We start from the raw sequence: 13,998 nt of genomic DNA, 5'->3' as shown, positions 1-13,998 counted from the left end.
GTCAGTTAGTGGAAGGGGCGAGCTGACTCAATCTCCCTTGTTTTGTTTCTCTGGAGTCTGTGTGGTCAAGGCTATAGGCAGCTCCCAGGAACAGGGAGGATTGCTCCCAGGAACTGGATCCAGCAAAAGATAAATTCTTAGCCGTTATTTCCGACAGCCCCTTCATTACGAGCTCACACACACAGACTGGTTTTTCTTTTTGCTCTTTGATGTGGAGACCGCTGGTCTCTGTATGCCTCTGAGTTGATATTTGGAATAAAATTGACAGGAGGCAGATGTTTTATATTTCACATTATGAGACAGATTTCCCCTGCAAACTCTGCAGTAGGGTGACACTGAATAAGATTACTCATGCTACATGTCCTCGAGCATCAGCTGTGGAAATTGAGTACCTCAAGACAATTCCTCGTTAGCACTTAATCTGCGCAATTTGCCACTTTTCTCACTGTGCTCCAAACCTTCGCTCTGTGCGCTGTTAGTATTCAGGTTGTCCCTCCGCTTCCAGCCACCAGGCCAAGTGCTCATTAGAGCATTCATTTTGAATTTTACTTTGACCTTGTTCCCTCTTAGTTTTTGGCCTTTTATTTTCATAGATAAAATCTCTATTTATTACCCCTGGGCATTTCTGTTGGCAGTTCTTAGGATTATGATTGAGTCACTGACGCTATGTAAACTATCCTAAAGATCAGATTTGTACCATAACCACCGCTTCCACCTGACAGAAAAAGGCATCTTCAAAATTATACACAACATGAATGTATTTTGCAGTGTTTGGGCGTCTGCCAGTTCTGCCCTCTGACATGGCGTCCAGTGGTTCGTAGCGATATAGCTGTCCATTAGAGGATCCCGGGGTCACAGATGGCAGAGTGAGTCACTGGGCTCTGGTCCACCATCAGCTTCCCCTGTCTCTGGACGTGGCACGCTCTGCCATTCAAATGATCCTTGTTGGGGATATTATGTTTCCTTACAGCTACATTAAAAAAGCAAAAAAAAAAGCAGGTGACACAAATAGTCCTGAATGTGACGGCGATGTGAAGCAGCACATGTGGCAGGCATGCTCTAAACAGCTTAAGAGCATGACATGGAAGTGGACAGCAACACAGGAAAGTGAGGAGGTGGCTGTCGGACACTTCACCAACCCGTCTAGTTTCGTCAGACCCCATTTTCTTGTCTCTTTCAGGTTCCTGTGGCGACAACTGACACCTCTTGCTCCTGCAAGCTGTCGTTTCATTTCACCTGTTTTTCTTCCTCTACCTGTCGCTCTCTCCCTCCTGCTGTCACGATGCATTTCCATGAGACGGGACGCTCTCCGACCTGACCATCTGGTACAGCTTTTTGGGAAGTTCAGCTCCGTCCTTTGCCAGGCTGCTCTTTTGCAACGAACTTGTTGCTCCGGCGCTTGAGTCCCATTCTCCATGAACACAAAAAAGACCATAAAGGAAAGCCCCAATAATGAGAATCAATGTCCAAAACATGCTTTCATCCTGGAAAAGTAAACATTCAAGGCAGAGTATGTTCAGTTTGATCATCATCATCATCATCATCATCATCATCATCACATCTAAATGAAGGTTTGCATCTTGGGTTGATTTGTGCTTGTTGAGGGGAATTATATTTGTAGAGCTACAATCTCGATGGACCACAAAAGGACTGTTTTTATTTCAAAATAAGGGATATTGTGAAAGTCAGATCCAAGGTTAACGAGAAGATTAAACAAGTTGCTTATGATTTCTAAATGGCTGGAAAGTGTCAAATTGATCCAGTTCAAACCACAGCTGTAATTCAGTGCACAGTGTACAGTATACTAGACTGCAGGTAACCATTGTAACAAGTCTGCTTGACAGTAAGACTACCAGATAGTAGCTGTGACTGAAACTGACTTATCCATGAGTAACAGTGACTATGACCAAATTTCTAAATTGGGATTTTCATCCATTTTATAATTCTGCTGCATTACACTCCACTGCCTTTAATTTGACAGATACAGTTACCAATTTTGTTTCAAGCTAATATGTCAAATTGAAGCTGTTATATTAAGTTCATACTGTATAACACAACCCTGTTAAAGATTAGTAGATAGTAGGGACACTGATTCTGATGTCTGAGTTGATAGCTGTTCCACCAAATAAGATCATATGGTTTCATGAGACTAACCATGTAATGCACAGATTACCCATGATTTAACACCAACACAAAGATGTTTAAATTTATTTATAGCTCTTTGCAGATTAACGCAGCCTGTCTCTGAGTATTAATGACGCTGATTGCACACTCGAAACAATAAAGACAACAATTTTTGGACGCAGTGTATTTTCCCCCGAAGATATTTGTTCGCTGGTTCTTTATTTGAATATTATTAATTTTCTGCAAAATGTGATAAGGCCGCAGATGCGACCTCTAACTGCCTGTAACCGAATGTGTTGGCTAACTCCTCTGTCAGTGTCACAGAGAAGTGACGGTCTGGCTCGGACAGGACAGGATGAACACAGTGTCAGCCCCTCACTCAGTGACAGTAGTAACTCGGTCCTCCACTCTGATAAAAACAGCTACACTGACTGATGATTCTGTCCTATTCTGTTCAGCCATATCTATTACTGAAAAGCATGCCGAGTGATTTTTCTGCCTATAGGCATGGAATCAATTCATTTACTGATGATGTTCAATGAAATACCTGGAACTTTATGACGTCTTTTCAAAGCTCAGAAAGAAAATTAATTTTGTGCTGTTGTCACACTCAGGATGCACAAGTGCACCCAGCATTCTCTGCTGCCTGTCTCAGGTGAGGGTCCTTGTTAGTCTCGATCTCCTCTGAGAGTAATATTCTGAAACAGCCCAAAGGATTGTTTTCTATTGTGGTGTGAGGAATACTATTATTTTCAGACCAAGTGGATTTAAAATGAGGAGGATTGTGTTGTTGTCACAAAGCTTCTGTTGATTGCCAATGTACGTGAGGTGCAAAGGTGGTGTAAAGTAGGAGTTAAATCAAAAGCTCATTCAGTGACCCCTTGAGAAGTTGTCTCTTAAAAAAAAAATGTATGAGAAAGTGTGAAACATTTAAAGGAATAATGCAAAAATTTGGGAAATTTGCTCTCCTGCTGAATGTCAGATGAAAGCTCCATACCATTCTTTTTGCCTGTCTGTTAAAGGAGAGGTGACAACCGGCAAATACTTATCTTATCACAAAGAAAACCAAATCCCCCACTCTTCACCTCTATAGCTCACTACTTGTCACAATATACTGTATCTCCTTTGTTTGAATAAGTGTTAAAACGACACCCATATGTGCAGAACTATTTCTTGGCTGTGCTTCTTGTCGACACATTGAGGTTGCCGGGCAACCAGAAAGTCACTGTGACCGTCCAACAAATTGTCCGATAACCTCAAACCACAAATTGTTATTTCTATTTACCATCAAGTCGTTTCATGAAAGGTATAGCTGTACATGTACAGTATAATGCATTTGGACTTCAGCACTAGTCAAATGCTCGAGGAAGAAACAGTAAGGCAGTTTCAACTTTCATTTCTCAGTCTGACCTGAAAACTAGGTACTTCTGTTGTTGCTATTTAAGTCCAATGCTATTCACAAATCTCTGCAAACATTTCTATCAAAAGCCAGTTGGCTTTATATTAGACATCCCTGGTTCCCAATGCAAGTAACTACTAATGAGTACAGACATGCTTTTGTTCACCTTAAAAAAAGGAGGACATTGCATGCTCCATTTCATCCTTCATCCATCTGTGTCCATGTATGGGCAGTGGACTGTTCGGAGGTTTGTGTGGGATTTAAAACATCTCCACAGTTCTCCCTCTATGTCTAATTGAACTTGGATCACCTTCTCCTGCTGAGTTACTATCGTTTATGTTCTCAGAACTAAAGACCTGCACACAGTAACATGGACCGACAATAAGGATCTGGCACCAACCGCTGTTGTATGTTGGACGGTATTAACCCTATACTTAGCAGAAATGTGTTGCAAAGATGCTTTCAAACTAAAGCAAAACATGTGCTCCAACATGCATAGCATCATGAGTAGACATGAGAAGAAAAGATATGGATGTTTTCAAAAATTCAGACGGAAAAGACACTGGTGTGTGCATACTTATAAACATACACAGCAGTATACATGCACATGGTATTTGTTTCTCTCAAAGTTTTCACATCATTGGATGGGTGTCAGGAGGTTGTGAGTGTCTGACTACGGCGATGACTCATCCTGCCTGGTATTCATCACAGGGTGTAATGGCTGGAGCCGTCCGAGGTTAATAGCTACTTTCATCCAATTTACATTTCTTTGAAAAACAAGCACAAGTTACTGAATAATATTTCCCTCTTTTCCTGGAATATTCCCTGCAGACAATACATGCATTTAAAAAAAAAGCAGCAAAAAAAACAACAATGCTTTTTTGCCGAGATATTGCGTTTTACAAAATGACATTACATTATAAACAAGGCTCCAAGCTGACAACCGTTCATTGTGCACTATTTCTACAGATTAAGCAATGTGCTTATCACAGTTACAGTGGTCTTATCAACCCCAACACACCAGTATGTGTGTATGTGTCACAGCTCTCTATCAAAAGGAAGCAGCTTTTAGTCATGGCGTGCAGCACAAAAAAACCTCAAAGCTCTGGTCCTGGCTAATACCAGAAAAGTATAAGCTGTAAATAAGCACGTAACACTGCGTTCAATACGTCATCGGTGGATGGCTTATAAATACAGAAATACATTGCATCTATTTCCTGCAGCATACTCGGCCCGGACACAAGTGGGTTTATATCACCAAAACACAAGTGTTTCTGTGACACTGATGTCCCGGCCTCACGGAGTATCAGAAAAGCATCCCCCCAGGGCTCAGAGAAGTTGTTGGAAGACAGATTAATCATCAGGGATACGGTGTCTGTTTGAGTGATGTGTCTTACTCTGACCTGTAAGTAGTTCTGTTCACAGTTCACTTTCAGAGACATCCCTAAGAGAAACACAGGGATGTGTGATTGCTGCAAGCTGCCCTGTGAATGGAGACTGCTCCGACAAATTTCTAAATCTGTTGCGCAACATGAGTGCCCTCCAGTGGTGATGTTTGAGATTACACATTGACACAAAAACTCATTGGTTTGATGTTTACATTTTTACATGGATGGGTAGACAATCAGGCCAATAGCATATTCAGTATTGAAAGCATCTGGTATACAGTTGACATATCTCCTGTTCTGCATGCCAATCACTTGTTCAATAACTCCAGTGATGCACAGTGAAACCAAACAGATCATGATTATCAATCGTAAATAATTACTATGTTAACTGTTTGAATATATTTCGGTCAATTCATAATTTTGTCAGAATTTCTGACAGAACTTTATAATCTTGATTCATATGTTCATGAATCTGGGTCGTTTTTCCTAGCAGCCTTTTTTATGTGTCACAATAGGAAAAGCGTAGATTTTAGGGAGCATGCTAAGTTTTGTATCAGGAATGTCAACCTGGGATGTCAACATCTAAGTCTCAACATATTGATGAATCAAGATTTGTAGTATTGCTTATTTGGCAGGGGGAAAAGATAAACAACATGTCGAAGGAGTTAGGAATTTAGTGAATATCTATTGAAACCAAGCCCAACTGTGTTTAAAAAAAATATATATATATATTCTAATGTAGGCGACTGTTGAGAGATATATACTGTAAATGCCTTCAGATGAAATACTCGAAAAACAGACTTGTGTTTTGGATGGATACTGACCGGAAATAATTGGTTTCATTATATTCAGTAATGTGCATGCAATTATATCCTATACTGAGCATGAGTTCGTGCGGTTTTTTTTTCGTTGGTATTTATCTTTTACTTTTTTTTTTTATGAAGACAGATTATATTAGTAAAACAACACTTTACACTCCGGTCCAGCAGGTGGCGATCCTTGTGATTGTGGCACAGCTCGCTGTGAAGTGCCAGACTGCAGAAGAAGAAAAAAAATACGACAAGACAAGCAGGAAGCGTTAAACGTGAAATGAGCCTGTTATACATTCATCGCTGTCATCGGATTTCAAATTTCGGATGTAGCTGGGTGTTCAGTCCCTTGAACGAGTAGGATACAACCGCCGGCAGCATCGGGCGCATGTAGCAGACGACATCGACGAGGAAATGGCCCAAGTCCAGAGGCTCCGAGTCTCACCGGAGCGTTCCCCTTGTGTTTTGTACACAACAGGACTTCGGCGACCACCGCATGTCTTCTTCAGGTGATCCTCCGGTAGTAGGCGGGCTACTGTCACGGTCAACACCCCGCTGGGAGTGTCTGTGTCGTCCGAGGTTGAGCTAGATGAGGGAGACATGGACGATGTGATCACTCTCAGCTCGGACGACTCTGATGTGGAGATCGTCGACTCCTTCTCGACCAAGGTCGAGCCTCCGCCGCCGCCGCCTCCTCCTCCTCTCTCTTCTGTGCGGGTTGACGTAGACGCCGTGAACGTCAACATCCCGCCGGTAAGCTAGCAAACCGCTCCGCGCTTGTTACCATAGCAACGAGAGTGGACGGCTCACCCGGTAGCTAACGCCGCTGCCGCTGCCGTTAACTGACACCGCGACAGTCGGACACAGTTTGCTCAGCAGCGCCCCTCGGACAGTTGAGCTTCAAGTGTTATTGAAACTGTTTTAATAACTATTTCAATGACATGCAGTATATTTGACATTTTCGTCCCAAGTTGTGCAGCCTTAGCATCTGTGGTCTGAATGCTAGCTAGGTCTACTTGTTGAGCTAACTGTCATTTGTTTTCCATTCTGTATTCATTGTTTACATCAGTTAGCATTGTTACCTTATAACGTCAGATAGGCTTCATTCATCTGTCTTCAAGTGTTGTTATATACTGATTCATAAAGCACATACGCTGTGACAGTCATATTTTTTTTTCTGGGAAATATATTAACAAAACCACAGTTTCTCTACTTCATATACTTTTATGGAAGCCTTGAACAGGCAAGTGAGAATTTTTTTCTTTCATTTAATTATCCTATTGACCCTCTCTCCATTTCCCTGTCGCTTCTTCTTCTGTCTGTTGACTGCAGCCGAGGGGCAAAGGTGGCCCGAGGTGGCCCAGGACAGCATTACAGCATAAGTAAATAAGGCTTGAGAATAAACAGAGAGATAGATAGACGAGCAGACACCCTCACCCTCACACACACACACACACACACACACACACACAAACCCTCCCAGCTGATCATCACACAAGGCCAAAGTCCTTCTCATTTCATTGTTGCAGAATGAGTCATTGCCCCACTGTACCAGCGACATATACACAGCGTCACATTTAAAATGCATGAGGTTACTGTAAAGATCAGTTCATGTGTGACTAGAAAAGAGCAGGGCAGGAGAGTCACTTAAATGCATTGAACAGCCAGGCAACAACAAGACAGAGTAGGATTGGCCTCCGGGCATAAAGTGACAGATCCCAGTGGGATGGTTCACTGTGAAAATCAAGTTTGTTTTCAAGGTTGTCCATCAGAAAGATGTAAAATAAAGATGAAGGCAAACAAAAGGGAAAATCCATAGTTCATGAATCCAAAGTCCATGAATAAATTGGGATTCAAACCCCGGTTTCCTAATGGTAAAAAAATTGTGCTTGACTCATTCATCCATCAGAACTTGTATATGGACTTTTTCAACCTATCTTCCTTAAGACTCTCTGGCAGAAATCGTTCGTATTTTAATTGCACTTCTTGCCAAAAGAAAGACATGACAGTAATGTGACATCTTGCTAACACACAAAATGTAAGGTGTGTTTAGAGTGCATGGAGAAATTAAAAAGTCAACTGGAAGAAGCATGACTGCATTTCATTCTGAACAGACTATCCTGTTGTGGCTATTACAGAAACAACCACGAAAAAACAGTTTTCCAAGATGAAAATAAAACAAAAATAACGATGTGTTTCAGGGCTTCTATTTTACCTCTAGAATAAGACAAAAAAGGTAAATAGACTTTCCTTTTGTGGCTTCATATTAAAACTATAAGAATCATAATGAAAACATCACTTCCATGTGTGCCATGAAACATTTAAAGACTATTTTAAACCGTTTTTTTTATCCATGAATAATTCTATTTTTTCAGAGGAATGGGTTTTTTATTGACATATAGGAGTTTTCCCACTTATTACTTATTACTCATTCGTGTAAATTACTGTAGTGTTTACTGACTTTTTTCCTGTTCATGTTTTTTCCCTTTTCTAGCATTTCATTGACCTCACAGATCCAAGTTGGATTTCTCCAGAACAGAAAAAGTGCAAAAGACAAAATTCCACTTCCTTAGAAGTGGTAGACTTGACTGAATGTGACGCAGCAAATGGGACAGAACAGGAGACCTTGTTACCAAGTTCAACCAAAAATCAAACCTCAAGCAGAGAAGATTTTAACTTACAGAAAACCTCTTTTGGAGACTTGACTGTTCTCGCTCCACAGCTGGACTGTGGTGACCGAAAGCCAAATATGAGTTATTTGGATTCGCAAACACAAAACCAAAAGCAGGATGATGAAGTACGTCCCTCTGATCAAACACCAACTGTGAAATTGAGACGACTGCCTTTTCTCGAAACGCATTGCAGAGAACTGGAAACATCAGGGTGTTTTGCCTATTTAACTGTAGACTGTACACAAATGTTACCGAGCTTTAAGCAACTGGACATTAAAAGTAATGCACCTGAACGCATTAGTAATGTGGGGACGACTATAGCATCTTCTGTTCCTTGCATGGAGCCTTCACTGGATGAGTGTTCTCCTGCAGTGGCTAAATATCTTATTGAGCAGGAACAACAGGAGAACAGTAATGAATTTACAAGTACACATTTACGCCACATCTCTTATCACTCTCCCATCACCAGACTGAGCCCTTCGGAGCCTTTTGACATTGACTCCCTGCCCCACAGAAGTCCTGCATCTTCAGACCATCAGAGCCAAGTCGAACCACCAGCGATGTCTGAACATACACCAGCTGAAAATGCATATGAATGTCAATTGGACAAGGCTAAGGCTGAAAGGACCTCAGAGAACCCTGACCTCTTGTGCAGTCGCGTCCCCAGTGAACCTCTTTTGTATGTGTCTAAAACTGAGGATACGGATGGAGGATCCGGATACGAGGTATATAGAGGCGATCTAGACAATGACAGCCCACTGTCTTTCCCATGGCATGAGGGGAGTGATGAAGCTAACGAAGAGAGCAGATTTGATGTAGACTTCAGGGCGGCCAGTGAAGAGGACAGGCATTCTGTGTGTCCAGTTACACTCAGGAAAATAATGTCTGGACCATGTCAAGCCCTGGTGAGAGATAGTTCTCCATGTCTTTATATTTGTTACTTTCTGTAGCTCTCATTACACATCACGTTATATTATTGGCAGTATGTGCAGCTTCTCCCTTCTGCTTTTATGTTTATTCTCAGATTGAGGTGGTAGATGAAGAGTATGGAACTCCGGAGGTGCTGTGCCGTCAGAGCCTGAGTCTAGTTTACAGTACCATCGACGAGGACTACCCAGAGGGCACTTTGCAGCTCTTGTCTGACCTAGTAATGCCTGGTTACTACCCCCCCAGAGATATCATGATCCATCTACTCTGCAACATTCTGCTCAACCAAAAGTGTCCCCATCACCTGTGTGTGCAGGCGTTTAGTCTGCTGATGAGGGCACAGAAGTGAGGGAACCATCAGAATCTATCTTTTTTTTAAAGATATTTAATCTGCACTTTATATCTTTTCTTCCATCCTCTCTCTTCACACTACATCTTTGAATTTAGAAATTAAAGCTGCTTTCTGATTGCAGACACCACATGGCTGATAAAACCACAGTTCCATGGGACTGGGAGTTGTTGACCTCAGTTTTGGCCAATCAGGTACCTCACCAGGGAGCAAAATATGATAATATACTGTAAAGCTGGGTGATTTATCAGTACATTGCACAGTCAGTATTGTTGAATAAGACCATACAAATGTCTACTCTTCTGGTCCCAGAAGCTGAATTATAGATTAATTGCAAACATACCTACTTTTGATTTCAAATATCCACCCCTTTGAAATCAAAAGTCATCCCAAAATATGGAAATGCTGAAAATGCTTGGATTTGTTTTTCGTCACTATGACGCTGCCCTAATATACAGACATATTTACAGCTGAATATCTTTGTTGTGATTTCAATGAACGAACATGTCCCTGCATGACCCTGTCACTTCATTAGGACTGCACAAAGAGACATCAGTGTGAGGTTGTGCGCATGTTCCTGGAGTACGTAGTGGAGACGTTGAAGGACGACTTCCAGGCCAAACGCTCCGTTTCTGCCCTCAATCACTCGATCACCAAAGCCACGTTGTCATGTGATCAGCAGTTCCCTCGGGTGAGGTGAGTGTGGTAACCAGGGACAACGTTGGACTTCCCCTAAGATTTTTTTTTTTGATTCATTGAAAATACAAGTGTCAAATACACTTCGGTACAGCTGGCTAAAACTGCCTTCACAAATCTTATAGTAATAGTAGTAGTAAGTCGTTTTTTTTATTTTTTTAAACAGTCTCAGTTATGTGAATTGTACTTTGTTACAATTACGTTTGTTTATAACTTTTCTACCCTAATTAATTTAAATGAAACTCCTGCATAGAGAAATCAAGAGTGAACATGGCCTTTAGCATAGTATTAGACGTCCTACATGTGACCTGAACAGACAGACAAAGTTGTAACGTGCTTCATGATATAAGCCACAGCATGACAAATACATCACAAATCACCCTATGCCTGCATGATCACATTTTGGTACACGGCTAACAATTGGTTTGTATCTAGATATTTAACTTTTATCACTACTGCTGATGTTTTTGTTTGTTTCTTTGTTTTCAGGGATGTCATCAAGTGGCTTTTTTCTGCCATAATGAAATCGACAGAGTACGGAGAGAGTAGGGAAACAGTCAGAGAGAGAGATGAACAAATCAGGTGATTTACTGATCTATTTGCCACCTGCAAGAGCGAATACACGAGTTTGCCGATTGGTCTGGTTTCCAAGCTAATGTGTGTGTGTGTGTGTGTAGACTCACTCACTTTTCTATTAATTTCATGGGATCAGGTTGTTACCTGCCTTTACTCTTTACATCCAAGTGGAAAAAAACGTGTTTTGGGCCCGTTCTCTCCTGCAGAATGGTGTCCGTCTTCCAGAGGATGCTGTCTCTGGCTCTGGAGGTGGACCGCTCTCCAGCTCTCAACTCTGTCAAGCTGTCCCAGGAGCTCTTCCACATGCTCATCAGCAATGTGCCTCTGCGAGCACACAGGTGAGGAAGAGAGACGAGAAAGCAAGTTGTTCAGGTTTTCGTCCTCGCCTTTCAAGTGAAAAGTGGAGTACGAGGGGGAGAAAATATTTTCTTTTGTAATTGCTCAATGCACTTAACAGGTAATACAATATAATATAATACGGGTTCCTGACAGTTAATCAATATCACTCTTTATTGTAGCCTTCATAATGGGCCAAGATATAAAATATCACAAAAAAATGATCACATATACTGTAATAATCTTTCGGTAATGTATAGGTATTGAGTGGATTCACAAAATCATTTTCATTTTCTTTTTAAATGCCATTTGCTTGTGTCCCTTTTAATCATATCTATCTCACAAACTATTTTACTTTAAAAAAACATGCATGTAAAGGCTCCAGAGACGCCCATTTAATTTTAAGTTATGCAACCAATGTGCAAATGTAAACTTAAGGTGGGTTCAGCCCACAGAGGAGTTACAGGAGTTCTCATTAGCCAGCTGAAGAGAAAGGATTTTCTTGTTGTTGCTCAAAACACTGAAAGTAATAGCTTGCTAGTGAGAACTCATGTGAGTGCCTTGTGGCTTCCTTTCATTCAAAGTGCTTTTAAATTCAAGAGAAGCTTTTGTTGATTCAAGTATGAATGAAACAAACTGGACACTAAAGTAGGAGAGAAATCAATCGTGAGATGGTATATTATGGCAAAGACACATTAACAGATGAAGAAAACTACATGAAAAAATTCCTTGGTTGTATTTTTACAATACATTTATTTTTCATTCATTTTATAAAAATAATAATAATATGCTGCACCTGTTATTTTCAATTGCATTGTTTAAATGCAGATGCATTTTGCAATGCATACACCACTGAAAAACTATAAAACTATTCCAAAGAGATTCCAATATTCCTCTTTCTTGTTTTTCAAGCTATCAATGACTGATCTCTTTGTGACTCCCAGGATGTTGTTGCTGGAGAGCCTGCAGAGCAAGCTGCTGAGATGTAAGCTGTTGGAACATCTGTTGGACTATGCATGTCCACTGAAAATCTCTCTGCCCATGTCGCTCAGTCTGCTGCTTCACTTTCTGAAGAACTGCACTCTAGCGCCAGACCCAACGGTGAATATTGGACTTGGTGTAGACGATTTTCCATTTCTTCTTTTGACACCTTATCAGCCAATCTCTTTTGTTTACATTTTCCACTTAAGAATTAATTTCCTTCTATGATTTTTTTGTGTGAAATCAAAAAATGAGATATTAGCCCCAACAAGCAACCATTTAATGCAACAGAACCATGACTGTATTCTCCAGGATGGTACTGAAAGGTGGCAGCGGTGGGAAGAGCTGGTCCATCTTCTCTGGATGTTGCTGCTCAGCTACAACACAGAGATGAAAGGTGAGAATTGGGGGAAACCTGGTTGACCAGCACACTGCTTAACGGCATTTGCAGCTATGGACTGGGTCTCTTGTATATGTCATGGAATCAAAAATAACATAATTTGGGTGACATAACGTGGCAATTGCATTTGATCTGGCTCCTTGTTTAAAACTATGCTGAGTTGTGGTAGCTTATCAGAATTGAAACCAACATGCCAGTGTCCTGCTGCCAGGAAGCAGACATGGCGCAGTGAGCCTTTGGGAAACCTCAGACTCCAGTCATTGTGCAACCTATGGTGTGATTACAATATAGGATTTAACTTTACTGTTTTATCTGGATTATTTTTTTTACAGCTGAGAAAGGACAGAGGATGGAGCTGAATATTGTACTTAGGTTAAAATGATCAAACAACAGCAAGACTGATCCTTATCACTTGGTCAAATTTCTTTCTCTTTCCCCTACTTACCATCATTTCCTGTCTCTTAGTCTCATAATTTTCCCACTTGTAACTTTATTTCCTTATAAAATTAGCAAAATTTGAATTATGCAAAATAAGACAGCGGTAGACTCTTTTTTCCCATTTCTGGGCTTGATCCTTAAAGTCATAATCAAGATTTTTACGCTGTCATGAAAGTGAAAATGTATTTAGTTTTCGGCGATAAGATAAGATAAACCTTTCTAATAATCTCTGAATATTCAATTGTTTTAACAATAAGTCAAATTATTTTACTTAACTCTTAACTTGTTTCATTTGTTCACCCCAGGTGATCTGTGCAGCTCAGTCAGTGAGCAAAGAGGCGGAGTTGGCACGATGATCCACAAGCCAGATGATAAAGTATCCAAGTCAGCCATTCGTGAAGCTGTGGACGCCTTCCTGTCCAGATCCCAGGCTGACCTCGGCCAGGCGTTACCTCTCCATGTGGAAGAGTCCCTTTCTTATCTGCAGGATCACCTGCTAGATGTCTGTCAGTGTTGAATTGAAACTTGTTCTCTTGGAAGACCTATAAAGCACTGAATTCATTTGATATTTATATTTTTCTATGAGTTATTGTACAGAAGAACTATTTTTTTTTAAATACATGCTCTGGCTTGTTTGGTTTTGTGGGGCACGTGCTTTTTTTTTAAATGAACTTCTCTTCTAGCCAACGAAACAGTATCCGTCTTTTATTAAGTATAATCTTTCTTGGATGTCTGTACAGATTACACCATTACTTTTATAGGCCACACCGCTGTTATTGTTAAACTGGTCATTCTGTTAAATGTAGCACAATTTTTTCATGATCGATAATAAATTAAAGTGCGGTACCCTAATCCTCCATGTCGAGGTCCATCAGTCGTTTTCTCAAGGTTTTTATATTTACT

The 13,998-nt window shown here is 40.8% G+C and overlaps 1 protein-coding gene across 4 annotated transcripts; it reads left to right on the top strand.

The window, feature by feature from the left end:
• Positions 1-5,942: 5,942 nt before the first annotated feature.
• On the top strand, positions 5,943-13,947 carry simc1 (SUMO interacting motifs containing 1). 4 transcript variants are annotated; one of them, XM_035649120.2, is made up of 10 exons: positions 5,943-6,473; positions 8,862-9,297; positions 9,417-9,664; positions 9,793-9,862; positions 10,204-10,364; positions 10,854-10,946; positions 11,147-11,278; positions 12,221-12,377; positions 12,570-12,654; positions 13,401-13,947. In XM_035649120.2, exons 2-10 carry the CDS (start codon positions 8,953-8,955, stop codon positions 13,610-13,612), a joined length of 1,503 nt encoding a protein of 500 aa, XP_035505013.1. In that variant the 5' UTR covers positions 5,943-6,473; positions 8,862-8,952; the 3' UTR covers positions 13,613-13,947. The 4 variants fall into 4 exon arrangements, with proteins under 4 accessions (XP_035505013.1, XP_035505012.1, XP_047190192.1 ...); XM_035649119.2 differs by having other exon boundaries at positions 8,215-9,297; XM_047334236.1 differs by lacking the exon at positions 5,943-6,473 and adding an exon at positions 7,078-7,102 and having other exon boundaries at positions 8,215-9,297.
• Positions 13,948-13,998: the final 51 nt, after the last annotated feature.

This window comes from Scophthalmus maximus, chromosome 9 (assembly GCF_022379125.1).
Source record: "Scophthalmus maximus strain ysfricsl-2021 chromosome 9, ASM2237912v1, whole genome shotgun sequence".
Classification (NCBI taxonomy): Eukaryota; Metazoa; Chordata; class Actinopteri; order Pleuronectiformes; family Scophthalmidae; genus Scophthalmus; species Scophthalmus maximus.
The sequence above is the reverse complement of the archived record's forward strand: the minus strand, read 5'-3'. Positions and strand labels throughout refer to the sequence as shown.

Excerpts from the sequence above, each read along its gene's own strand:
- simc1 (XM_035649119.2), top strand. The coding sequence starts at position 6,321 with ATGGACGATGTGATCACTCTCAGCTCGGACGACTCTGATGTGGAGATC. Across the intron at positions 6,474-8,214 it reads TGAACGTCAACATCCCGCCG|CATTTCATTGACCTCACAGA; the intron begins GTAAGCTAGCAA and ends TCCCTTTTCTAG. Across the intron at positions 9,665-9,792 it reads CTGCTGATGAGGGCACAGAA|ACACCACATGGCTGATAAAA; the intron begins GTGAGGGAACCA and ends TTCTGATTGCAG.